At 40.1% G+C, this 26,808-nt stretch overlaps 3 protein-coding genes across 6 annotated transcripts; all 3 read right to left on the reverse strand.

The window, feature by feature from the left end:
• Positions 1-31: 31 nt before the first annotated feature.
• On the reverse strand, positions 32-7,178 carry slc8b1 (solute carrier family 8 member B1). Its single transcript, XM_056376567.1, has 15 exons — positions 6,774-7,178; positions 5,171-5,323; positions 4,733-4,785; positions 4,174-4,231; positions 3,976-4,081; positions 3,695-3,862; positions 2,592-2,705; positions 2,424-2,498; positions 2,189-2,319; positions 1,948-2,089; positions 1,719-1,840; positions 1,131-1,284; positions 949-1,029; positions 806-870; positions 32-678 (listed from the first exon to the last, which is right to left on the reverse strand). Exons 1-15 carry the CDS (start codon positions 6,933-6,935, stop codon positions 487-489), a joined length of 1,776 nt encoding a protein of 591 aa, XP_056232542.1. The 5' UTR covers positions 6,936-7,178; the 3' UTR covers positions 32-486.
• A 524-nt stretch (positions 7,179-7,702) lies between these two features.
• LOC130168934 (acyl-CoA dehydrogenase family member 11-like) lies at positions 7,703-14,092 on the reverse strand. 2 transcript variants are annotated; one of them, XM_056375291.1, is made up of 15 exons: positions 13,992-14,091; positions 12,272-12,567; positions 11,896-12,119; positions 11,685-11,784; positions 11,291-11,408; positions 10,927-11,069; positions 10,666-10,818; positions 9,726-9,820; positions 9,528-9,627; positions 9,301-9,441; positions 9,115-9,207; positions 8,929-9,036; positions 8,660-8,831; positions 8,250-8,316; positions 7,703-8,145 (listed from the first exon to the last, which is right to left on the reverse strand). In XM_056375291.1, exons 2-15 carry the CDS (start codon positions 12,548-12,550, stop codon positions 8,037-8,039), a joined length of 1,902 nt encoding a protein of 633 aa, XP_056231266.1. In that variant the 5' UTR covers positions 12,551-12,567; positions 13,992-14,091; the 3' UTR covers positions 7,703-8,036. The 2 variants fall into 2 exon arrangements, with proteins under 2 accessions (XP_056231266.1, XP_056231267.1); XM_056375292.1 differs by lacking the exons at positions 7,703-8,145; positions 8,250-8,316 and having other exon boundaries at positions 8,660-8,785; positions 13,992-14,092.
• Positions 14,093-14,668: 576 nt separating this feature from the next.
• On the reverse strand, positions 14,669-26,636 carry morc2 (MORC family CW-type zinc finger 2). 3 transcript variants are annotated; one of them, XM_056376337.1, is made up of 29 exons: positions 26,453-26,636; positions 25,802-25,952; positions 24,644-24,697; positions 24,528-24,562; positions 24,358-24,426; positions 24,119-24,209; positions 23,905-24,013; positions 23,343-23,502; positions 23,006-23,117; positions 22,750-22,875; positions 22,583-22,662; positions 22,415-22,497; positions 22,083-22,168; positions 21,654-21,794; positions 21,414-21,568; positions 21,134-21,205; positions 20,879-21,007; positions 20,688-20,793; positions 20,378-20,510; positions 20,213-20,296; positions 18,907-19,158; positions 18,555-18,776; positions 17,470-17,580; positions 17,091-17,148; positions 16,870-17,008; positions 16,601-16,768; positions 16,376-16,469; positions 16,007-16,195; positions 14,669-15,899 (listed from the first exon to the last, which is right to left on the reverse strand). In XM_056376337.1, the coding sequence occupies exons 2-29, from the start codon at positions 25,867-25,869 to the stop codon at positions 15,831-15,833; spliced, it is 3,195 nt and encodes a 1,064-aa protein (XP_056232312.1). In that variant the 5' UTR covers positions 25,870-25,952; positions 26,453-26,636; the 3' UTR covers positions 14,669-15,830. The 3 variants fall into 3 exon arrangements, with proteins under 3 accessions (XP_056232312.1, XP_056232313.1, XP_056232314.1); XM_056376338.1 differs by lacking the exon at positions 21,134-21,205 and having other exon boundaries at positions 26,453-26,635; XM_056376339.1 differs by lacking the exon at positions 17,470-17,580 and having other exon boundaries at positions 26,453-26,635.
• Positions 26,637-26,808: the final 172 nt, after the last annotated feature.

The raw sequence follows: 26,808 nt of genomic DNA on the forward strand, positions 1-26,808 counted from the left end.
GAGAAAGCAAAGCATTATTACAACCTGTAAATACAAATACCAAACCAAAAGTATTTAATTCTCCAAAAGCAGCTTTGTACGAGGTAATTTTAACAATTTGATTTACAGTACATTTGGTTCATTCACAATGTTTTGAAGTACAAATTTCTACAATCTGTGTTTTCCCTATAGACTCAAAAAGTACCATCTCAGCTCCAATCAGCACAAACAAGAAGCTGAATAAAGGCACAGTGTGATTAGTTTCAGCTCTCCCTGAGCAGAAAACTGTAGTTTGTCGTTAATTTGCCCGCGTGGTTCCACAAACCCTCTACAGCATGGCTCTGGGTGGCAGACAGGTATACTGTTGATTCTTTTATAAATACTGCACCAGTATTGTGTGGAGGAGAAGTTTTCATTTGTCTGCACTGAGTACAGTCTCTGTTCCAGTGTTTTCATTTTGCATTACAGGAGGACGGCCCTCGTTTCAGACTGGCCTCAGTGTCAAGTCTATACAATGCGGATCTCACCAAACTCTGTGAGCAGTGCAATGAGAAGGAAGATGGCGTAGAAGACAAGCAGGAAGATCCCGTAGGTTCGACCCAAGTGGAACTGGCACAGTGGAACAATGATAAAGGACAGGACCAGAGACAAACCCAGAGATCCTGCAAGAATCCACGTCAACAAACCCTCTGGCTCAAACTGAGGAGGTGAAAGAGACGAAGATGCATCATGTTCATGGGTTCAAAAACAAGTCTTGTGTAACTGTTTTTTTTTCTCTGTACATTTGACCAGAACTCCTCATTTGTGTGTTTAATGAGATTATTACCTGCACATCAGAGTGTGTTTGAACCATCTGCATCAGACATCCCAAACCCACTCCAAACAGCATGTCTGAAAGAAATATAGTCAAGGATGCTTTTACATTATGTTTTTATACTGATGCACATGCTCTCGTGAAAATAAGGATACTGAAAATGATGCCTCCAAAGCAGGCAGATATGGCCATCCGTGGATAACCCTGCCGGGCGATGGTGATGTCGGAGAAACAGTCTGAAGACAAGAGATGCATACACATCATGTGTTACAGATTTTAAGTACATGCATATATCTGTCCATGTTTTGGATAAAAGAGCTGGGTTCACAAATATCACCTCCTATGCTGTTGCCCCAGGCCAACAGAGTCAGCCCCAGCACAGTGTTGCTGAGACTAAGCACCACACCGAGCATGTGCAGAAGACTGACCACTTCAGATGCTGCTGTACTGATCAACACTGCACTCACAACAAAGCCCAAAAGAGCAAACAGCTGGGGAGAGGAAAAACAAGACAAAATTAGAATCGCATGCAAACTTGGTACAAAACACGTTTCCCCATCACAGCATGGAAAATGAACACTGCATAAATCTAGTCTGGTTAAAAAAAGTAGTTTTAGGAAAAGTGATTCTAATTATGGATGAATTATGATGAATACATACAGTATATATTTTTGGCCATGCTAGCTGAGGATGGCAGTGTCATCGAGATAACTGCTGGATGGATTACACAACAACAGTTTACAGACATTCATGGTCCCCAGAGGATGAATCCTACTCCCTATAATGATCACATAGCAGCATCATTATATAAAAATGTATGACCCAATACCTGCAAAACTAATGACATTCCCATCATGCTAACATGCTAAACACTGCTGCGTATTTGGGACGAAATCTGTTCATTTGTAATATCCACAATACTCACTGGATGATATTTGGGAGGGCAGTCATTGGTGGTGGTGCAGAAGACAATAGCAGACAGAAAAAGTCCCAGCAGCAGAGTCAGCAGCCAGACTGGAAATTCCCCTTGGATCATGTGATGTCCATCTAAACATTAGTTAAGAAAAAAGGAAGATATTGCAGGGTAATGATTTAACCATATATTTCATCTCATTATGGCTGCAACTGTTTGTCTTGACAGGTAATGCACTTACATATTCCAGACTGGAAGGTGAGCACACACACCAGTGGAGCAGTGATCAGATGGAGGCAGTTTAGTGGGCGTCTCCAGTTCTTATCTTCTTTATCGGGGTCGACTACAGGGATACAGAGCAGCAGCAGGACCTCTAGAGGTGTCTGATGAGTGTAGGACACAATTACAAGAAAGAACAGTTTTAAATAGCGGTGACTTCCAGCCAGCTTCGTCTGGATACTAAGCTCTTTAAACACACACACCTTCAGTACTTTAAGCACTCTCCACCTCCATGATTTCCTCCTCCACTTCCTGTTGTCCACCGGGTTCAGAGAGCTCAGCAGGATCTGACTTGTGGACTCAGAGTATGGCAGAAGTGGCCTGTACTCTGACTCTGAAACACCCACAAAAACATAAACCCACGTGCATGTCATAGTCCTGATCACGCAGAAAAATCCTGGTGTACATTATATTCACAGAACGCTGCTGCATTCCTACCATACTCCTGCTGGATGGTCCCACCAGGAGTCAGGCAGGGAATGTCATCATCAGATGAGTCGGATGAATGAAACTCTGAAGTAAATAAAAATATATATTTATATATATAATCCCTGGCAATTATGGAAACGGTTTTTGTCTGTGTGTACGTGTAAATGTGTATCTGACCTGGAATATGTGCAACATTCCGGACACTCGCGTTCATCGAATGTTTTTGCCGGTTGTAGATGCATGCACTGATAATAACGGTCAATACATACACCACATAGAGGCTCAGGTACCCTAGAAAAAGGAAATGAAGCAAAGTAAGTGAAGTTCAAAATTTAAAAATAATGAGAGCTTGGAATAAAAATTGCAGTTGAAACTTGATACAGTGGCTGTATAGGCAGAATATACAGTCTGCTGCATGTGTGTACAGACCTAAAAATGCATAGATGGTAATGACAGTGAGCATGCAAAAACTGTCCTTACTCCACATATATTATTTCTCTTTTTCAGTCTGACTTCTCTTTTGCCTAATTTATAAAAGTATAAAGCTAAAACCCAGAGGCACCTATAAAAATTTACAACTCTTTAGTCATAATATTATTAATCAATTATTAACAAAATATTATTATGAAACATTTCTAATTTGACTGATAAAATTCAATGTCTTATAGTCTACAGACTATAGTGAATTTGTAAAAGACCCACATCAGCATTTCCAACTGGTTTACGCAAGTTTTCTCTACATAATATATAAGTAAAGTTATGTTACTGCAAATAAAAAATGCTGAATGTATTCACCAATGAACAGATGGACTCCCAACACATTTTTAGAGTTTCATAGTGGCTGCTGCCCTTTACAGAAAAGTATGAGTGGGTGATTCTTTGAACTGCATTCTGAGATTGTTTTCACTGAGAAAATAGCTGAGACTGCAGCCTGAGACTGTTGATGTTGGCACCAGAAAGAGACACAGAGACAAAGACACTCAAGAGACACACCACACGGGAAGGCTGCAAAAATTTTTTTAGTGAATAAAAGAGATTGTTTGTATTTTTGCTCACAAAAGTGGGATGGATGTGAGCTCACAGGGACCTTTACCTTTGATATTTAACCACCAACATCTAATTAGTTCATCCTCAAGTCCAATTGAACGTATGAGCCAAATTTGAAGGATTTCCCCCTAGGTTTTTCTGGGATATTGCATTCACAAGAATGGTAAGAACAAAGGGACAGAGGCACAGTTGGTTCTCCCTTCTGTTGTGTGAGTGTGAGTGTGAGTGTGTACCCAGGGTTTCTCCCAGTGTGGTGGTTCCTCTGTACAGCATTAGGAAAGTCCAAAACACTGCAGCCATGTAGAAGATGACATCACGCAGAAATGGACGGGAGGCCACTGCAAAAGGCTTGACCAGCGCCACGCTGCCTGCAACTACTGTGGTAACAAATATACCAGCTCCTGAGGAGAGAGCAGAGAAAGTCTAGTCAGATTTTCATATCAAAAAGCTTGATCTGTTTATTTATCTTGATATATGTGTGTATGTGTGTGTGTGTGTGTGTGTGTGTGTCTACCAAATAGGGCTCCGACAGCAAGCCCAGCAGTGTGTGGGTGGGAGAAAGCTGCCATGGCACTGAAGATGTCTGGAGCTCCATTACCAAGAGCCAGAAATGTCACACCCTCAGCACAAGTCAAAGAAAATATCACTCACTGACATACGTCTAAGAGATAGAAAAAATGTCAGAAAATCATAACAAGTGGATAAAGGATACAGCCACGTTGTGTGTGAGGTGCAGACTTGTGGAGATGGCCGACAGGTTGGGACAGAAACTGAGGAGAAATCGTGAACAAACAATAAGTGAGTGTGATCCGGAGAAATGCAGAGGTTAACGAAGAACATCAAATATTCTTCACTAGTTCAGGATACTTCAGATCAAACATACAACAGCTTCTTTACCATCCAGCTACTGTAGTGCACTAGTGTTTATTCAGTGTGTGAAGTGATGGTGAGTGGGTAGAAATGCAGAACAAACCAGGCTTCCTTTGAGGAAATCTCACAATCTTACAACAGTAAAAAACTGATTAAAAAAAAAAAAAAACTCTCTGCAGTCATGTGACTCTTCTTCATGTGACTTAAGCTGACCGTGCTGAGGGTGTGTGTGTGTGTGTGTGTGTTCAGTCTGCACGTGTGGGGCCTGTAAATGAGGCGTTTTCACTTGAAACTAAGCAGTGAAAATAAATATTTTATGCAAACTGCTAGGGACTGCCCTGACGCATAAAAGGGAACTTGTGGGGCACATATTCACACTGGCAACAATTTAAAATACTCACAACTTAGATGCTGTGAGTCCAAGAATGACAAACAGAAAGAGCAGCCATATAATCTGTGGAGAAGCAGAAGAAAGTAAGAGTCAGACAGATTTTTTCAGCTGTCGCACTCAGACAAACATTCCATCAACGAAAATTAGGTTGAATAAGTTGAGCCTGATAAACACGGCTTTATTTGGATACAATGATCCTACTGTTTCTAATCTGTAACGCAGATGATTAATTTTTTACACAGACAGAAGAAACATGTTTGATCAGTAACTCAAGAAGTTCATACATCTTTATGAAAATCCATTATTCAGCAAAGAGTGAAATGACTGAGCCTGGTAACTCAGATATTTGATCATCCCTGATTTTCCCACAGCAACTTCCTCAAATGATCAGCTGGTGCTGCTGAGCTGCAGAGTTTCACGCTTCTCTCACACACACACACACACTTACACAGAGAGTGATGGTGAGAGGTGTGAGGTTGGGAGGAAGCAGACAGAAGGCCACATAAAGGTAGTTGATGAAGCCATCTTCCATCTTACAGTCTGGGGTTCTCTTCACAAATGCACAGCGGTCTACAGCACTGAGGTTCATCACAACATCACACTGAACACACACACACACACACACACACACACACACACACACACACACACACACACACAGGCATTAGTTTCCCTACCTAATACAGGCAGATTCAAATTAGAAACATTTTTTAACAAAATTTGAGCGTCTCTTTCTCTCATCATTATAGTGATTATAGAAAGCCAGAAAAACATCCCAGTGTGCAGTGGGGCAAAACTGTTCAGCAGGTCCCTATTGACCCCATATTCACATTGTGTATGTACAATACACACTACAGAAAGCATGCAGCAGCTTTCCCACGAAACCAAGAAATCAACCAGTACTGCAAAGCTGGAAATTAGTTTAAAGTAATTTGATCAAACATAAAAGTGTTGGGGGACATGCTGCATATAAGCATAATATCAACAATATCAGGAGAGGTCACAAAGGATAGAATCTATCATGGTATATTTTGTTTTATTGAAAAGCTCTTCATGGATCAAATAACCAAATCGGAGTGTCTGTTTTGCGTTTCTTAAACTAAATACCTGCAAAAAAAAAAAGGGAAAAAAAAGATTTTTGTTTTTTGCAAAAACTAAATAAATGAATAAATAAAATCACATAAAAATCCAAAATGGCTATAGTGGCTCATTGATTTGCAACATAGCCTGTAATGGCTCAGAGGACACTTTATTGGACACACCTGTAAAATATAATGTAATCCAATACAATAGCTCAGTCTTAAATCTTTTACAAAGATAATAATGTTCAGTTTTGAACTCAGACAGGTAATAATATATATGTTTATTATTGAAGTTGTAGATCGCAGTGGTGTTGAATTGGACTGTATATTACTGAGCATTGGGGGGGACTTTACTATTTCCGTTTTTATCAGACTTTAGTGGTACATATTCTCAAACATCACAGAGTTGGTCAAATTACCACAGGTCAGCTGCTACACAGTGGCACTGGTGCCTCTGGGGGTCCTGAGTGTCTGGTGCCCCAGGGCAAACGTTAGCTTCAGGTTTGGTAAACTGTGTGTGTGATGGGAATTATTCATTATTTTTTGACTGAATACTGGATTTATTTCAAAAAACATCTTCGAGGCCTTCAACTGATTGAGTGTAAAGAAGGCACTAGTTAGTTTTGGCTATAACTTCAGTCATTACAAGAAATGACGGAAGGAAAAACACACACCGTCATATTGTGCATCCCTTAGTATAGACTTTAGACAAACAACACTTTTGCATTTCCACCTGTATCTGGAGGATCTTGATACTTTGGAGTGAGTTTGCCCTCATGTGAAAATGCACATCAGTTTAAATAAATCGGATAAACTTAATTAAAGCCCGTGGTCTCTTATCATGTGACAGCTGAAAAAATCTGCTGACAACCTGACAGCTTCAAATGAACTGCACGCGCACACACACACACCTGACCATCAACTCTCACAGTTCACTTCTTTCACCTGTAGCGATTCAATCTCACTGACCTCGTCGTTGCTGTTTTGAAACATCATGGCCAGTGTGTGGTGAGATGAGGGCTGCCCGGCTAATCCCACACCAGACTGGTTGCTGCGGACATGAGAGCCTGAGGTCGCCTGCTGTTGACACGACAACACCAGCAAAAGTGACAGGAAAACAGCAGAAGACATGATTCACTTTATCCTGGAGCCGTGTCCATTCTGGTGACAGAACCGTGGTGGGCTGTTTTCGTCCTGCAATCCGGACCTCTCAGATTAAATTACACCCAAAACAAGCTACACCAAAATACTCTCAAAATACACGTCTTCTTTGCTGTTGCAGTTGTAGCTTCACTTTAACACGGACGATGTTTGTTGGAGGCTCTTTATTTGACTGCCCTGTTTCAATGTCCGCGTACATTCTGTACACCTTCGCCTGAAACCCCACCCACTGTTTTTCCAACCAAGCGTGTGCCGCGTTCACGGACTCGTCGTAAACTCGGGACTGAACAGGTCTTCAACTATGTAACATATTGTTAAAACTATAGAACTAACTTACTAAGTAACTGTAGAAGAGTGGATAAATTATATTTCACGGGTTATATTTTGATTATTTTATGACACTTGGTACCATTGTCAGCACCCTTTGCCTTTTTTCCATACAGATGCACACAATCAAGACACAATTATACAGTAAATATACAAGAGTATTAATCCCAGCACGATTTAAAAGTATGAGGTAGCATATTAACTGTGCTAAACTGCAAAGAACACATATTTTGCATAGTTTTGAGCTACATATAATTTTTCCGACAGTTCCTGAAGGCACCATGTATCAGTCCCTGCTGCATCTGCGTCAGTCAGGGCTCCTCTTGCCTCTGACCTGTGCTCTAGTTAATTTGTTGATCTGTTGATCTTTTGGTACGCTTGCCTTTTGAGTCTATTAACTATGCAAGTAATTATGACTGTGAATGTGAAAATGTTTTATTTATCACGTCACAGGCCTCCAAAAATCATGTATCCATAATTCCATATTTACTGCAGACAAAAATACAAATACTTTATATACATAAGTAATCATCAAAAACACAGAACCACATAAATGTTTCACATTAACATATTCAATGTAGTAGAAGCTTCATTTTTAGCTCCACTGATGTGCTTATTGGGAAGTGGACTCTCATTTTTCATAAACGCAGGGTCTCAGTCAAAAACCTGTGGGGTAAAGTGATGAGTTCTGCCACAGAATTAAAGTGAGGCACAGAAATGGCAGACCAAGAGACACATTCAGCCTCATGTCGGCTGGTCGTACACCAGCGCAGCATCAAGTGGTGGAGTGCTGGGATCATAGCAGCCTTTCGCCTGTTTAGTCACCACAGGACACAAATCCTGTTCACACCATCTGATGAAGGAAAATAAAAACATATAATGAATGAATGCAACATTTGCATTCTCTTTTTAAACATTCGATAAGTGAAAATTGACTTTTTCTAATGTTTGTTTAACCTGAGAGCTGCATAGGTGTCAGATGGAGAGGCTCCTTTCCAACAAGCATGGTCGATGAGAAGGGCACCTGTTGACATGCAGTCAGTGTACACAGAGGGTCAGGTGTATGAAGTAAAATGTGACTTTGCACAGGGCTTACAAAACGGATTTCACTGATTTTTTTCTTGATTAATCGCCTTATCATTTGGTCTATGAAATGTGAAAAAAATGTATACTGTCTATGTTTTCAAATATCAGTCTACAACAAAAAGATATTTAGTTCACTTCGATATATGACAAAGGAAAACATTAAATCTCCATGTTTGAGAAGGTGACACCAAAGAGTGTAATTTTTGCTAAAATTGTTGCTGATAATTTTTTGATCGATTGTTGCAGGTCTAATATTATGTGTTTGTTTGTTCAGTACATACCAGTGTAGATGCGAGCCAAGCTGTAAGCCAGGTCTCTGGCTGCCAGCTCCAGGTAGTTGGGTGCTCTGGTGGCTGCTACTTCAACAAACTTCTGCAGTTCGGAGAGAGCACCGTCTACTGTATTCACTGCTGGGGCCAAAGAGGAAACACTTGATGCACCTGCGAGCAGGGACTACAAGAAGAGGAAAAGTGCACCTCTCATTCCTGATCAGCTCTGTCATAGATTAATTACTAAACTTATCTGACCGGATCTATTCCTGACCCCGTACCTTAACATGGGTGAAGTAAGCGTGGAGAACCATTCCTGAGCTCCGAGCCACACAGCGCAGCACATCCAGAGAGAGAACGTTTGTTGTACCTTCCCAAATACTCAACACCTGAGAGAAAAAAGAGATGCGTAAGCTTAAAAAAAACAAAGTGTGAAATACTATAGTTTTTTCCGGTATTGATCTCACCTGTGCATCACGAAGCAGTCCAGGCAACCCGGTATCCTCGATGTAGCCCTGTCCACCAAAGCTTTCCAAACCCTCCGACACTACAGCCACCGCCTGAGACGAAAACAACACAAGGACCAATGGTTGTTTTCAGCAATATCGAACGACAGTTTACAATCACAAAACGTACTTGTATAAGCCGTGCACCTGCTTCCCAGTGTACAGTTTGACCACAGGAGTGAGCAGACGCAGGAGGTGAGTATCAAGCTGGGTCGCCATGCCGCTTTCCTCTCGGCCCAACAGACGACACACATCCATCACAAGGAGGAACGCTCCGCGAGTCTCCACCTGTCCATGACAGAAGGGTGCGTGGGTGAGGCGTGAGGGGAAACACTGTATAGAGTTTGTGTAGTTTGTTCACCCCGTCAGCTTACCTCCATCCTAGCGAGAGTCTGCATGTGCAGTGGGTGGTCTTTAAGAAGCTTTCCAAAAGCACTGCGGCGGGTGGCATAGTCACGAGCTAACTGGACCACCCTGTGAACACACACAATCACACCTATTATTATTAATCAGCTTATTTGTAGCATGTTTTTAGAAATTAGTGCTGTGCGGTAGTATAAGTCGCATCCTGCCTTCTCATTGCGGCTGCAGCAGAGACGCTGTTGTGGATCCTGGTTATAGTCAGCATGTTAGCTATGGAGGCCACACCTCTCCCTTCCTCTGAGAGCTGTTCATGTAGAGAGGGAATAAAGATGTCAAGGATTTAGACATATTCATGTAATCACAAATGAACAAATCAACTGTCTGTCGTTTCAACAGAACGATTAAATCACAAAGGCATTTCAGCATGTGTCTTGTTTCCTTAATAGGTAACATTGTATTTCCAAATAGAAATGGTTCTCGTAATGGAGTATGAGGTAAGAGAAGCTGGTCATAGTGATTATCATAGACATTTCCTGTTGGTATAAAAAGGTAAAGTAAGATGATGTTTCATATACTAACTGCTAACACAGTATACTATGACAAGTATGCAATATATACTGTAAGGTATTAGCATGTAGTATTTATGTATTTATTGTTACACTATAAATTAATACTAAAAATGTAATTGTCATAGTTTTCATGTAAGAATACATTAGAAGAAAATTGTTGCACATTTTGAGGCATTCATTGTTAGAGTTCCATGAAGCATTTTTGATATCAACACTAATCAATGACTACTGCAATACTATGCATCTCTCGACTGCTTTCAGGTCAACTTTTCTGGACAATTTGACTCCCTCCATATAAAGTCATTGGTTGGTTTTGGTATACTTCTAGGCCTTTTAACAGGAAATACCTCTTTGTTATAGAAGATTAGCAAACAAGATCACTATGAATTTTCCACTTGGCAGAATAGCACCAGAAAGGTTAATCTTATTCCCACTGCACAAACCTTTAGTATTAACATAGTGAGCTGTACCCGACCCTGTTTAGCTTTGCTGTAACACAGGCATCCATTAGATCTGCATAAAAAGGAGAAGGGATCCGCTGTTAATAATTTCTGTTATAAATGAGTGATGTGTAACTGACCCTGTGTGCTGGCAGACCATCCAGCAGTAGCTCAGCAGTCGGCATCTGTCGTGTGCCCAGCTTGTCCTTCAGTCTTTGAACCTCTATACCCCTCAGTCGGCCGCCCTCATCTCGACTCACCTCTGCATAGAACAGAGACAAACCCCTGCTACCCTGCGGGACAGACACAGGCATACACACACAGAGCGATGGAAGCACTTTATAAGTGATTCACAGACAAACTGATGATAAAGAAGTGCAGGTGTGAGGAGTGAGTTGTACCGTTGTGGTGGCACCCGTTGTGTCCTGCACTCTGGCCAGTGTGAGAGTCATGTCAGCGTCTGTAGCAGAGGTGAACCACTTGAAGCCGTGAAGTTTATATGAACCATCTGACTGGGGAACAGCTACTGTCTCTGTGCCGCTGCCTGATGACATGCAAGACATTGAGAAGAAACTCATGGCGCATTACAAGTTACAGTTACCCTTGTTCTGCATAACAAAGCCAAAAAGCGAAAAAAGTTCTTCCACAGATAACAAAAATGAAGTATCAACTGGAACATAATATGGAAAGTAGCCACTGCTGTAAGTAGCTTCTAATCTATAGGATGACGTTGATGCTGGTTCAACTGTGAGTGTCAGTACTGACCCACATCAGATCCTCCCTGTCTTTCTGTCATCCACTGTCCAGATGTCCAGAAACGTTCAGGCTGACGCGTGGTCAAACGACTGTAGGCTTCATCTACTGGCCACGAAGCACCTATGGACTTCACATACACAGCCAGACAATCACTCACTATACTCTTGAGCTCAAAAACAACAGGTTGATGGGAGAAATCAGGTAGAAATAAGAACACGTTTACATGTACTGCTGTAAATTTCATTTTGTCTAATCAGTCTAATTCTGAATTTTGGGATACAGCAACTGAGAAGGATCTTTCCCATCACCCAGCTCTGTCATTACTTAAGTACATGTAATGATGGTACTGGTTAAAGACACCCAGCACATGATGTTAGTCAGAAGCTTTGTTTTTCTGACACACCTGGATGACTTTAGCAGCTCCATCAGTCATGGCCAGAGGACAGGTGTAGAGACCAGAGGAGGGAGAGAAGATGTACAGCTTGCTCATTTGGTACACACGACTGGAGGAGGAACAACAACAACAACACATACACACACACACACACACACACTTTCTTAGTTTCTCATTTGGAAACACTGTTCACTGAACTGAAGCACAACAGTCTCCTAACCTCCACTCCCCAAATGACCTCTCATAACCAATGGCAACCAGTCCCTCTTGCGCTGACAGGTCTTTCATGCGTTTCCAGGCCGGGGAGGTCACGATGTGGTCCACTCTGCAACCCCAGGGGTCAAAATGTACCAGCCGTGGTGGGGTAACCTCACACTCTCTGCCCCACTCGTCTACCTCATTCACCACGCGCTCTCCAAATGCACACAAGTCTGAGAGAGCTGCCTGTGAAGTACATACATATACATTTACATAGATTATTTGCCTGACAAGATAGATCGTGCCTGACTGTTTACACAAATTTAAATGCTTTTAGTTGGGAATACGATTGAGATGAACTTTGGAACAAAACCAGATGAAGACACAGCTGTGCTCACCTCCTGGGGTAGGTGTCTCCTCAGGTATCCTCTGAGCAAGGTGTCCTCCAGAAAAGGATTCCTCAGCACAGACCTTTCCTGAAAGAAAGAACCTATCCTGGCTCTGGAAAATGGCATGTGGCTCGCTGCTTCCCAGAGGTGTTCTTCATCAGATCTTCTTGTGCCTGGCTCAGCTACACTGGCTGATCTGATGTGCACGAGTGGTCGAGGAACACCACACCACACCTTGCTGCAGCCTCCAGCTACACGGCGGTTCAGGAGGACTGTGCGCACGGACATGGTTCAAGACCTGCAGTCTGAGGTGAGAATATCAGCACAGTGTTATGAGATGCAGCATTCTGGGAAAATTATTGGTTTCATTCAATCAGTCATTAACAGGAATCCAAAATATAGTATTGTGTGTCTTGGTTAAACCATAAACTTTTTTATAGGTTAATGACATATTTTTCAATAGAATTATTCAGCATGAGCTTATGTTTCTTGCTGTGTTTTCCTATTGCTCATGTTTTTGGATGGCAGTAGCTCTTCCTCTTTCCTCTACATACAATATCTGGCATTTCTGAGACTCCCATCATACTCCAATACACTGAAGCCATCAATGTTAAGGCTAGATAATTGGGGATAATTCAATACTTCACGTATATTGTTTTATTTTTTTCTACCAAAAAGTCATTAATGTTGCAACAGCACATACATGAAAGGGCAATCAGGCAGATCACAATCAAAAATGTGCCTACTATTTACATTTTTAAAGGCTAATCACAATTATCACACCCCTAGAATTCAAGCAGTATTCACTAACACTGCTGCAAAGCCACACATTGTTACCAGTGTTACACTCATGTGAACTGCTCTTACTGACTATGACTTTAGGCTAACATCATAATTCATAACAATCTGGTTTGAGCTACAACACTCCTCAGTGCTGGTACCCATTCAACTGTTATGAAGCCATATTTTCTAATATTTTTTAACAGAATTGTACAAACATATACATGTATTTATATTACGCTTGACTGTATTTGAATCCATAGTATATTTTTATTCATAACAGAAGTGCTAAAATTTTCTACTCAATATATTATTTAAATATGCAGTTAGTTCGCTAATTTCAATTGATCAAGAACATTGTATGTTCTTGTTAAATTAGTTTAATATAGCAGCAAACTATTTCTGTCCACAACTTGACAGGAAAAACAAACCAAATAATGGGTTTCAGTGATATCTACCAGAGAGTACTGAATGAGAGAATATTGTGTCTAGTTAATTAAGAATATATGTGAAAATAAACCTTAAACTCAAAGTAACTTGGTTAGGGAACAACCAGACTGGAGTTCACAAAACTGGGTTAAAGTTCATTCGATTCCGCTGCTCTTTTTTTTTTTTTTTTTTTTTTGCAGATACTAGTTTAACATTTGAATCAGTAACCTACTTTTATGTAATTTAATTATAGTCTAATGGTTAACACAGGTAACAAGATACCAGCCCCACTGTTCGCCTGGCCCTACTCCATTCGACTGTGTACAATCTTCACTTTGCAATAACCATAACAGCTAAACAAGCTAACAAGCTAACAAGCTAACAGTTTACTAACCTTTTCTGTATTCGTTTTCAGTGACTTTGTACTAGTTCACACCAATTACTCAATTTATAAAAACTGACTTATCTGCAAGTAAAACTTAAGTCTTTGCATATGTAAAATAAATACTAAGACTCTTACCTAACACCGGCAGTGTTTACATCCGCAGGGGTTGTAGCCAAATCAGCGGTCTCTTCCACCGACCATGGTCGCTGAAACGGACCACTGGTTACTACCACCAGGGGGCGCTGACGGTGGCGGTCCGGACCAGTTAGTGAGTGGTCTGTGGTGTGGTTTTTGTGGTCCACCTTCTCCCTACTCTGGACGTGTTGGCAACAGGTTGGCAACGCTGTTGGCCAAATGAAAATGTCAGAGATTATAATGCATTGTCTATTAAATTATTATCGATTAGATAATGTAATAGAGATATTCTCATTGTTGCACTGTATATTGCAGTTTTATCAACCGTCTAGAAATATGAACCAGTAGGTACTTACCACTGTGGTCAAGCCGGCCATCACTCGCATTACCGTGGACAAACCAGCCAGAGCAATCCAACACTAATATAAAAACTCTGTCACGTATATGGGACAGATGTTATAGAAATACTTTCAGATTAATTATTATTAAAAAAAAGTATTAAAAAAAATGTGTCTCACTGAAGTGGTATGCAGGTAGTTTAGCTTTTATTTGCATACATTTATGTGATTTATGCCTTAAATCCAATACAGTTAAGGTGAAGGGAATTGCAGTTATGGTGCTCACAACACCTGAAACTCATGGGTTGTCATAAAAGACACATTGTTGAGTTAAACAACTTAAATTTCCATTTACCTTTATTTCAGTGGGACAGTGACAGAAACCTTAAAAGAAAGTTTTTGAGACTAACACTTAATCACTTCATTTTTAACATTCATGTTAATGTTAATTTCCCACAACCAACATTCTGTTATTTAGCAAATAGACATAAACATAACAGACATACATGCATCATAGGTGTTGCTGAGCCTGTTTTATTGTTTTAAGTAAAGATTTGTCAAAAATACAGAATCCTTTGTTCCAACCAGAACAAAAAGACTGAAAGCATGCACTGTTTAATAAAACATTTCCATGACATGTTAAAAATCTGTTCAAAAGGAAGAACACAGGCACTGAATAATTATGAACACACAACCTTTGCATTAAAGTGAGATTTTTTTTTTCCAAAAATAAACACAGAACAGTCATAGATCAAATGCAGGAGGGATTTAAGGGAATACTCATACTGATAAAACCCAGTAAGTAGTTATTGTTTGTGGGTGTGGTACATCACCCAACCTTAAAAGATTTATCTGGTTTGCTTGATAGACAGACCAGGATGGAGGAAGGTAATGGGCAACACTGATGTGTTGTTAGTGTACAAAATTAAAAGTTAATGTTTAAGTAAAGGTTACAGTGCAGAGCACAGCCCAGTCAAACCCAAGTCTTGATTCACTTCCAATTCTCACCCAATGATGGATCAAAACAAATATAGTCTGGAACAAATGTAGTCTGCAGTTTGTCACAGAATTAGTTGACTATATAAATGGAGCTTAAATTCTATTAAACCTACACAAATCATTTCAAAGGTCAATCAGGACAGGATGGCTTAAACATAGCTTAACATACAGTATATAAGGAATAATATAAAAAAGACTAAAAAGAAAACCACAGGCCAGAGGGCTATCAGACAATGTAGAAACACCAAAGAACTTGCCCAAACTCAAAGATTATGTTGGTGCTGCCTAACCGCTGGAACGATCAAAATCAAAGATCAAACTTATGACAATCTGATTTAACATATGGAAGGATCAACAATGAAAATATTCCTAAATATTCACAGCCAACACTGCACATAAGCATTAGTCCTCAGAGGGCCATCAGCAAGTAATGGCTGGAATGAAAACTGCCAGTCTGTTTATGTGCATGTCTTCTCTTTTATATTTTTCTTTTCTGTCTTCTTTAATCACCCTTGGTAAGGAGGTCCTCTATGTAGGCGTCAAGCTCGTCATCTGTGTTTATGTCAATGTCCTAAGAGTGTGATTAAAAAAAAAAAAAAAAAAAAGTTATTTTGAAGAAAAGATGTTGTTTGAGCCACCAATAATGTGCAGTACAGATAACGCAGTAAACAATCTTACCTCTTGTACTTTCTGCAGAAGTGCTACAATGTTTGTTCGTAGTTTCTGGAGTTTCTCGTCTGCCTCCTTCAGTTTTACCTCAGTGCTGTTGTTCTTCTCTTCCACAGCTTTGGCCCTGGCATCAGCTCTGCTCTGGTATGAGTTACACAATGACTGGAGACCAGATTCATATTGCTGGAAATATTCTTTCTACATGGAGGGGAAAAACACATTAATATACCACCAATCTGTACTCAAAGAAACACAATAGTATAAATATATAAACATATTCTCAATTCTGTTAAGTATTATTTCAAAAACTACATATTCATTTTAAGGTCAAAATTAAGCTAAAAATCTATTTATCAACTCATCTACCATCTATCTCACCAAGGGAAAGGCCACTAACTCCTCAGCCGTCATGCTGTTAACATCATCCTTTGGAATCCGAAAAGCAGGAGGGAAGAAGTAACGCAGCATTGTCCTGGAAACATAAACAGCACAGTGAACACACCACGGTGCTATGCCACTTTAATGAAGAGTGATTCATGGGTCCTGGCTATCAGTGTTTACAAAGTGTGTGGTAACAGCACCAGGTCATTATATCCAGCTCACCTCAACATGGTGACCAGGCTGTCTGTCACCTCTCGACTGGTTCCTGGCTGAGTAGTGTCTGGCTCCATGGGTGCCAGCCCCCTCTCTGTCTCCTGTTGGGTGTCAGGTGTCTGAGAGATTGGAGATGGTGGCCGCATCAACCGAACTTCATCACTACCCTTGAACACCCTTTTCAGACACACACACATATATGTATGTATAAGATGTTAATTATCTGGCATGTCAACAGAACGTGCAATGATTGCAGCAACACAGACACAGTATCTTACCATCGGTCTTTAGGGGTGGATCGAGGTACATAGTCAAACTTCACTTTCCAGCGGACACTCTGTTTATTTGCCTCCACAGCAATGACTTTGCCTGTGTACCACTCCTTATTGACACGAACTTCAACTAGAAGACCCTTATCTGTAAAAACGGGTAACAATTAGAGCTTTCTTTTTCCAGTTATGTGTGATACATGTTAGTGTAGAGCAGTCCATCCTCTCACCTTTCTGAGCATTTTTAGTGTCATTCTCTGGTTCCTGCTGTGGAGCCTTCTCAGGTGTCTGCAAACAAAACAACCATAATCACCACACCAGCCACAGAAATATCATTTGATGAAAAGTTTGAGTGAGGTTAAAAGATCACTGTTGATCGAAGAAGTGAAAGCCCCAGTGTGACGTCAATCTGTGGTTGAGAATTGCATGCTTGATTTCAGAGAGCTGTTAGAGACAAACTTTTGTTTAAAGAGAGGATTGTTAGATGGGAAAATTATTATCCGACAGAAAACCCAGATCAGCTTAAATATTATATATTATAAGTTGTGAGAGCGGATGCAGCTTTGCTTTATTTGGGCGTAGTAGAGAAGAGGGATTGATTGAAGCTACCTTGGCTTTAGCCCCATGCTGTTGTGTAGTAATGGATTTAGGGACAGAGGCTGGTGTCTGCCGTGTAGGAGTAGACACCCCTTTCTTCTCAGCCTGGGAGTGTGTTTTAACCTGCAAGGTCAACAGCAGATGGGCTCTGATTGAAGGTTTAGTAACTGATGTATCTACCCAGGAAAGCCTGTACTTCCTTCTTTTCTTCACTTTATGGGGCTGAAATTGATTTCAACGTCACCATCTTGCCAGCCATCCAAATACTGTCGGAAGACAATTAAGCAGTGCTCACTGCAGTTTGGTTCAAAGCCCCCTGATAAGATTTGCCCATGGAAACACAGGCGTGTCCAATCAGAAAATGTCTTAGTGCCACAAATGCCACGATCTCCTGAGGCTTTGTTGCTGTGCTCATGTTTTTAAGGATGAACACAGCTCAATTTCTGCTCTGATAAGCAACATGGTAAATAAATACAGAATATAGATATTTAGAAATAAAAACCAAATAAATAAACTTTAAAGATAAAGGGTAAATACAGCCTATTTATGGACACGAGGAGCGGCATGTATTTTATTATTGCAATTTAGTTGCTCATGTTCAGATACCATAAAGAAAAGGGTGGATGGAATCTGAGTAACCTTTATAAGCCAATAGGTTTAATGGATGCACACATACTGATGCTGCAAGCAGCATCAGTTTTGTTCACATCTGTCTCCTCTCATTCATTTATTCACTTCATGGAATTATCATAGCTCACATATGACACAAGCAGTACTGAGGGGGCATGACAGCTAGCAGACAAAGAAGAGACTGCAGCACATACATTCACAGCAGAGTCCTTACAGCAAGTTGCACAATGCACCACAAATCAAGACTGACACACTCAGGCCAATTCACACAAATGAAGCGAATGGTTTAAGTAAAGTTGGTAATATTCTCATTTTATAAACCAAGTTCATTGTCTTCTGTTGAGTTTTGTGTTAAACATTTGCTTTTGCTGCTGGTGTATTTTCAGTAAGATTAGAAATTTGACTGTGTTTCTGACCTGATGCCAAGAACAATCTACTCACACGCGTGAACTCTAGTGTGCAGTTACCTCGTCCAACTTGCCACGTTTGGGAGGTGGGGCCTTCTCTACCACTTTCCCAGAGTTACCAGCTGCTGAAGCCATCTTGGATTTCTTTGTCTGTGGTTCTTCCTCTTCACTCTCTTCCTCTTCTTCCTCCTCCTCCTCCTCTTCCTCCTCCTCCTCTTCCTCACTGTCCTCCTGCTCTATAATTCTCTTGCGTTGTCCAGCAGATGATGCTTTGGCATTTATCTATAGAGGGTTACAGATATCACTTTTCACATAGTTTTTGGTGTTAACTGTTAGATATGTTCATAACTTTCTCTAACTTGGCCTTTGTACTGTGGAATTAATTGAGTACTTCCTAAAGCGTGTAACTTACCCGTGAGCTGCGGCTGGGTGGAGGTGTTTTGGCAGTAGTTTTGGGTGAGGGTTTTGCTGGAGGTGGAGGAGGCTTTGCTGCAGCTCTAGACCTGGATGGTTCAACTTTGGATGGTGGTGGAGGAGCAGCAGGTGTCCGGGAGGGCCGCTGAGAAGCGGCACGAGATGGAGGGGTACTTGGGGCATTTTTGAGGTGAGCTGGGAGTGGTGGAGAGCGGGGCCTTGTTATGGTCCTCTCTGAAGATCTAGTTGCCTGCACCAAGAACACAGAAAAAGGAGACAACAAACAACATTTAAAAGGAGAGAATGAATTAAAAACAAGTTCACCGCCAGCAGCAGCGTTAGTGGGCTACATTGTCTAGGACATGTTGAGTATGAGAAGTCATTGTGAATGCACCAGACAAAACTAATTTTTAGTTTGTCCATATTTTCTTTTTCCAAAATCTAAAAAACATGTTTATTTTGAATTTTTAAAACAGCAAAAAGCACACTGACAAGTAATAAGTAAGTAATGCTCATTTGTATTTTTTTCTCTGAAATTTTCCTTTCACTTTCCATCAGTAATAGAGTACTAACTATGATGAACAATGTTTGAGCAGGACGGTAAGAAACTACTTTTCAAAGTGTGGGGACATAAAATGCAGGAACAGTTTAAACTGATCTTCTGCGTCTCTCCTGTTCTCTGTGCTCACATGTGCAGTATTTTAATACAGCTGAATTTTCCAATAAAGTTGTTGCCATTTACATGTTGTTCTGCACATTTTGCTGCTGCTCTGCACTGCTAAAATCCTGATGATTTTATAACCGCAACGGCTTCTGACAAAAAAAAGTTAAGGACAATGGCTGTGATGTGATTTCGGGTATAAAATGATCACTCAGAGAGAAAGTTAGAAGCTCATTTACATCCGCATAGAGACGTGTTCCAGTGGAGCAGTAGCTAATGTTTGACCAAAAGGTCACTAGATTTGTCCTTGGGTATTTAAAAAAAAAAAAAAAAAAGGTTGCTAAAGGGGTCTGAAAAGTTCAAGCAGTGTTGTCTACACTGCATGTTCTTGGAAATAAGTAAATAAATGAACATGATGGAAATTTAAATGGGAAAGTAAATAGGGGAATTAATACAAAGGTAAATAAATACAGAAGAAAATAAAAAAACTGAAATATCAGTCTGTCATATTTTATTACGTAATAAATGCCTGTATTAATTTTTGGTGCATTTAATGGCATGTAATTTTATGTATTGAGTCATTATTGAGTTATTTATCCATTTTTGCAGTTTCAGTCCTCCACATGGTAGGTAGAGTTTGTACCTGAGAGGAGCTCTCTGTTGGTTTCATGCTGACTTCCAGTGGTAGCTTCTTTACATCTGCTGCAGATTTGATCGTGCTGGTTTTCTAAGTAGGGAAAATACAATATTTATGTCCTGATGTACACAAAACAGAACAGAAAGAGATAGTGAGAGAGGGATAAGTTACCTGCAAGGCCTCTAGTTTCTCCTGCTGGTGTTTTATTTTCTCTGCCAGCTCTTTCTGTTTGTCTTCAGTCGACAACTTGTCTTTTTTTAGAATACCACATGGCAAATTCTGTTTTTGTTCTGGAGCATCACACCTTAAAACACAATATACATAAACTATGTAGTATGTAGGAATGCTGCAGTGTACTCAAAAAAGCAATGTAGTGACACAATTAGCATGCAATACATACATTACACAAATACTTGTACTGTAATATAACCTGAACTACAAAATTAAAGACAAATCCAATAAAACAACATTCAGTGTGTACCTGTCCTGAGTGCTGTCAGGGTTCATGAGACACACCCAACTGTCTGGGTAGCGTTTGTCCACAGCATCCATCTGGAAAGGTAGCGTTCTCCACTTTAAACATTTATCTGAAAACAGAGTGTGTATGTGGTAATAAGTTAGTTTGTTGAGATACAGTGCAAGTATGAGTGTGTGTATGGATCTGGTACCAACCACACTGAATAGTAAGTGGTATCTCCATGGCCCGACGTCTCTTGTATCTTGTCTCTGATGATGGGGGTGCAGACCAGCTGGCAGACAGATATCCAAACTCATCCCAGAACTTCACTATGCCTTTCTGGGCTGCAGGGCGCACACGGAAAATATATAAAAAATATTATACTGAAGTAAATGTTTAAAGTAGACATCTATGAAGTGAACACCTTCCTACTTGATCCTTACTGGACCTGCGACAATACATTTACTTACACTTCTGCTCTGGCTCAAACATTACTCTATCCCTGTCTCTCCCTCTCTTGATGTCTGACTTGCTCATGCCACCTATATCAGACAGGACAGTCTTTGGTTGCAGTTTGGGCTGGGGCCAAGTCACCTTAAGTCTCAGTATCCTATGATTTGAATGCTTAAATACAGACTCCTGACAACTGGTCAATTGGTGACTAACCTAAGATTTGATGATTTTTCTATTTTAAGCGTGCAGTTCACGTGTTGCAAACTAAAGGAAATACAACAATTCAAAGAAACTCACCAATGTTACTGTCCTTCCAGTACTGAGCTAGATGTTCCCCCATGGATTTCAGTAAATGTCGATACTCCTTAGCATCTGCAAAGTCCTGTTTGTTGTGAGTGGGCTCTAGAACTAAATATGGGACGTCCACTACTCCAACCACACCTCCGCAAGCCCTAAAACACACAAATCATATAACTGTAAAACAGTTTTCTTAGTCATTCAAAAATAGTCACTTTTTACTCTGTATATTTTACTCACATGCCTCCCTCCAGTTGTGGTCCGGTCTTCTCGTACATCTTGATGAGACGAGAACAGTTGTACACAAACATCCCGTCCAAGTCCCTCTGTTCAATGTTTACTCCAAATATAAAATTCAACTCCTTGGGCTCCTTTAATGCTCTGAGGAACAAAAACAAAGCCCAGCAAAAAGAAAGTGCTTTGAAGAGTTCTGTCAGGTGACTTTTTTTTATAGTACAAACTACTGCTTTCTTTACATACAAGAACATATAGCTGTGCTTTATCATATCTGACAAATTCCTATAAACATTATACATTATTTATGTTGGTCAGTAACTATTATAATTTTGATACTACCAACATGGGGTGGGGGGGTGAAACAAATACTTGATTTTAGTTGTTTATGAATCTATACATAAGAGAAATCAAGTTTTACAGTGTTTATCATACTTCTGTTTGGCTTCAAGAATCCTTTTCTTCATGTCAGCATCACGCTGAAGCATCATGGCTGAATCCTGAACCTTCCTCAGAATTGCCTAGAGGAAGAGAAGGGGGAGAGACACATCATGGATTGTCATACCTGATACCTGAGCATCAGGTGCGATTCCACTGCTGACCCTCTCAAATCCCACTTCAATCTTAACAAGTTTGGATTAAAGTAAGGGTTTCGAATTACAATGAAGCTGTTAGACAAAAATGTATGTGCAAGTTGCAAACTTGTTTACATGGACACACCCACATTTGCTTTTCAGAAATCAATCAATATATAATTTTAGGCTTACCCGTGAATCTTTTGACACGTCCTCTCCTAATCTGGCCTCTAGGGCCAGGCGCTTACTCTCCGCCTCTCTGGCTTTCTCCTCCGCTGAAATACGTGACACAAAACCCTCATGCTCAGTCAAGTCAACTACAACTAAAGAAAAATGTGAATAAATACACCACAGACTCACCTATCTTAGCGAGATGATCTGCTTTCTTGACTTCTTGCTCAGCACGAGTTTTAAAACGAGTCGATGAGTATTTATAAACCCTGTCAACAAAACAAGAACACCAATAAAAGTTTAGTCACTGGAATACAGAGGTTATAGTTATAAGTTTAACTGTGTTATTACATTACCTTGGTTTATAAAGACAGCAGGACAGTCTTTTAGTCCTGACTTTATGTCCCTGGATAAAAATCCTCATGCGTGGGTCGATGTACAAAACAGCAGCATACGCCCTGAATGACCTCCGCTCTGGCTTCCTATGTAAGAGGGGCGAGAAATCAACATCAAATAAAGTAATGTGCAAAATATAATTCCTTTCACCATGGGTCAGAGTTTTATTAAATGGAGTCACTTTTGTGAACCCCACATAGTAATGGCTATACTTACACTCCTTCAACAGGTGTACCAGCCATCAATATGTCTTGGTGATCTGTCTCTACATCCAGCTCTGGTTCTCTGCTGTCCATCAGCTTCAGATTATAGATGATCACAAGAGTACCTTTCAACAAAATGCAAAACAAAAGTCAACATCACAATCAATATCCACCATGTCATTCCCCAAAACAATAAAAAAAAAAAAAAATGTATTGACACAACAAAAATAACGTTATTGACAAAGACATTTTAACGTTTTATTTTTGGAAGTAGTGGCAATGAACTTGTCTAATTGATGGACATCTCAAGATTAATCTCTTTATATGAAGGCACAAATTAATATGCTTACCACTGCTGCTTTCTATTTTGTTGAACTGCTCCATCAGCTGCTGTTCATTTTTGAAAGGTGAGTATTTGAAGATCAGCTCGGTCTCTATGGCATACTTCTCCGGATCAGAGGTCAGCGGCTCCTTGGTCTTCAGATCCCAGGAGGGGAGGGGCACTATCACCTGAAAAGAGATGATTAAAAGCCATAAATACAAAAATCAAGAGATCTTTGAAAAGCTCCAATTACAACAAAAGACCAGTGTGTTCCCATGGTGGGATTACAGGGAAATCCTAAAATAAAACAGACTAAAGTATCCTACAACTACTACACCATGTTTGTTGACTTTGCCAAAATACTTTTAAAAATCACTTATGTAAATTGGAGCAATTGTTAATGAATTATTTATTTTGTTTTCATATCCATCACTTATTTATTGTGCACGCACAATACATAGAAATTAACTATAATAATTCTATCAATTAGACATATCCAATTAGTAATCAATTAATGTGTTAATCAAACTCATCCCTAATAAAAGATGACATCCAATATTTAAGAGCTTTGTCTAACAGTTGACTCTGACCTCATCCAGCCCTTCTTCTTCATGGAAAGTCCTCGACAGGAAAAGGCAAGTCAGCGCATTGCCTTTTTTTGTGAACAAGATGAAGTCTTTGCCAATACGCATAGAGCCACTGTGAAAAAAATAACACATTTTAAATCATGCACTTATTTATTAAAACACTAGTGTACAAACCGCACAATATTGTAATTACAAAAGAATTGCGTTAAGGTCTTACGATTTGAGTCCATTTCCATACTGGCCGATCTGAGTGGACTCAGGTGACCGTTTGCTGGACTTTCCAAACTGAATCACATGGGTTGCCTCATCTAAAAAAAGAGGTGATATAGAGGCATTATATTTCACACACAAAATACATAAACCATCAGAAAACCTCACAATGGATCCACACAAAGCAACTTGAACATGAACTAAAGAGTAGCTTGAAGTGATTTCTCTGGCAATAAAGTGACTCACTCGGGTCCATTCCAATACCATCATCCAGAAAACAGAGCATGTAGCCGCCCCGCAGCTCAGGTCTTTTTTCTGTTGGAAAAGTAAGAAGGTGAAAGACAGATATTAGGAGCAACAAATGAATATATATGCTTCAATTTGTGTGAAACTGGGTGAGTTATTCTGAGGTGTACCTGTGTAGATGTCTATTCGTGTGGCATTAGCATCTCTGTGAAAGAAATAAACCAACTGTGAGACTTTTTTAGTACTAATAGGGAAATATCAGGCTAATGTAAGTTATCTAGGATACCTTGAATTGTCCACAAGTTCTGCCAAGGCTCCAAATAAGAACTCGTGGGTTGTCCTGAAAACAGACAATATAATTGATTATTTAAAGGCATTTTATGAGATAACAGACAAAGTGGACAGAGAAAGTGGATGTGTCAGAGATACTTGTTGACTTATTGATCTGAACACCACACTAATATTCTCTGGGAAGGTTATTATTGCATTTTCTCTAGTCTGTTGAGACAGGTGTGTCAGTGTGAACAGAACAGAGGATTCCATTTACTGCTTCACTGAAAACCACAAATTTTCACATCCTGTAAAAAGGATCCTACCATCTGTTTGGACCCCCAATATATATGGTACCTGAGCCTCTTCTTTATTATCACATACTGATAATGTCTTGTTGTGACAGAACAAATGACGACGGGTACTCTTTCCATGAGTATAAATCACACTTATTCTTAAGTATTCAATACTCTTCTCTAGGTGCATTAAACAATTACGTGTCATTTTTTTCTATTACCTGGTTAATCATTTAGTCCACCAAGAATCACATTTAATAACAAATATCCATCACAAGAAACCAACATCACCAGCTATTTTATCTGGTAAATTACTCAAACAATAATTGTTTCAGTCCTGCTCTTGTGGTTAAACCCTCCCTTGACCTGTCCATAATCCCTTATGGCACTACAGAGTATTCAAGCATGGACAAGAGATTCAGGTGAACTCTTACATGAACTAGCAACATTTTAGCATTAACAGTCTCTGACTAAATCCACATGAGCAATTGATGCAAGTAAATTGCACAGATTTCCGATTCCAAACATAATACACACCAACAGAGTTTTTTTGGTAAATGTTAGCCGATATACATTAAAAGTATGACATAACTTAAAATTAAATGATCCATGCAGACTTAAACTATTTTTGGATGCAAATCATTAAATGCAAACAGACACACAAAGAAACTGGAGCATATTCAAGAATTCAAAACAACTTTTCAGGTTGGATTAGGTTGGTGTATGGAATATTTATAGCGTCCAGGTCCACCTGTACAAACATTAATGTCACAAAATATTTACATGGATGAGCTGGCATGCTGTATCAAGTTGGTGGTCTGTAACATTAGTTATAATAATTCTGTTCACAGATTAATTCCCAGCAAGCCGGTACTTACGAATTTGTGTGCAGGTACTCAAAGGTAAGCTGAGCCCTGCTCAGGTTGCTGTAGCTGGAGTAGGCCATGGCCACTCACAATTATTTCCTGTTTCCTTCCTGGTCTCCTGTCTTTTTCCTGATGAACCAAGCTCTAGTCCAGAGGTTTCATCCTAGTAGGCAAGAAAACTATCATGGGTCTTGTACATTTACCTAAAGAGTGCCTCCATTAACTAACGCACGACATCAGCTAATGTGGACGCTTAACAACTACGTTTGGGTGCCAAGATAACACCCACAACTTATTAAACCCCCCGCCCCCTGACAAGGGGGTACCACGTGGGAGGCCTGCTTGGAAACAACAAATTTTTTAGCTAAGAGCAAAGAGCGCCTGTAGGCAAGGTGTTAGCTATGAACACATTAATGTATTTATGCATAGAACAGCTATTGGTCTAGCTAGCGAGGTAACTGTGAAGAAAGGCCCGGTCACGTTAGTGACGAGGACACGACATAACCGTTTCAGACGTTATGCACAGCAACTGTTACTAACGTTTAATATTTGGCTAATTGCTGCTAGCGGACATTAGCGTCTTCTATTGAGTGTTTATGAGTTAACAACAGCTAGCTAGCTTCACGCTGATTAAACATGGAGTGGACGTTAATTTTCACCAACTTTGCAAACCGTTCTCACAAGACGGCGACTCAGTAGTGGCTCCGCGCTAGTGTAATAATCCGTACAATGAGGAATGTATAATTTTGTAACGTTTTCGTTTCCTTTTTCCTGACATGAAACAGTCCGCCAGGCCGTGTAGAATCCAACTACCCAGTCCTCTCGTCTGCTGAAATCCCGCCTCTGGTTTTCTAACTCCAATAGGAGAGTACCATGTAAAGATTCTGGACGATGATTGGAGGATAAGTCTTGCTACGTGACCGGATAACATACCGGTGCAATGGTGTCTTTGAATTAAATAAACTGAATTTCTTGTGACGACTTTTTGAATCATAAAATGACAGGTATATTCATTTGTG

This window comes from Seriola aureovittata, chromosome 5 (genome assembly GCF_021018895.1).
Source record: "Seriola aureovittata isolate HTS-2021-v1 ecotype China chromosome 5, ASM2101889v1, whole genome shotgun sequence".
Taxonomy (NCBI): domain Eukaryota; kingdom Metazoa; phylum Chordata; class Actinopteri; order Carangiformes; family Carangidae; genus Seriola; species Seriola aureovittata.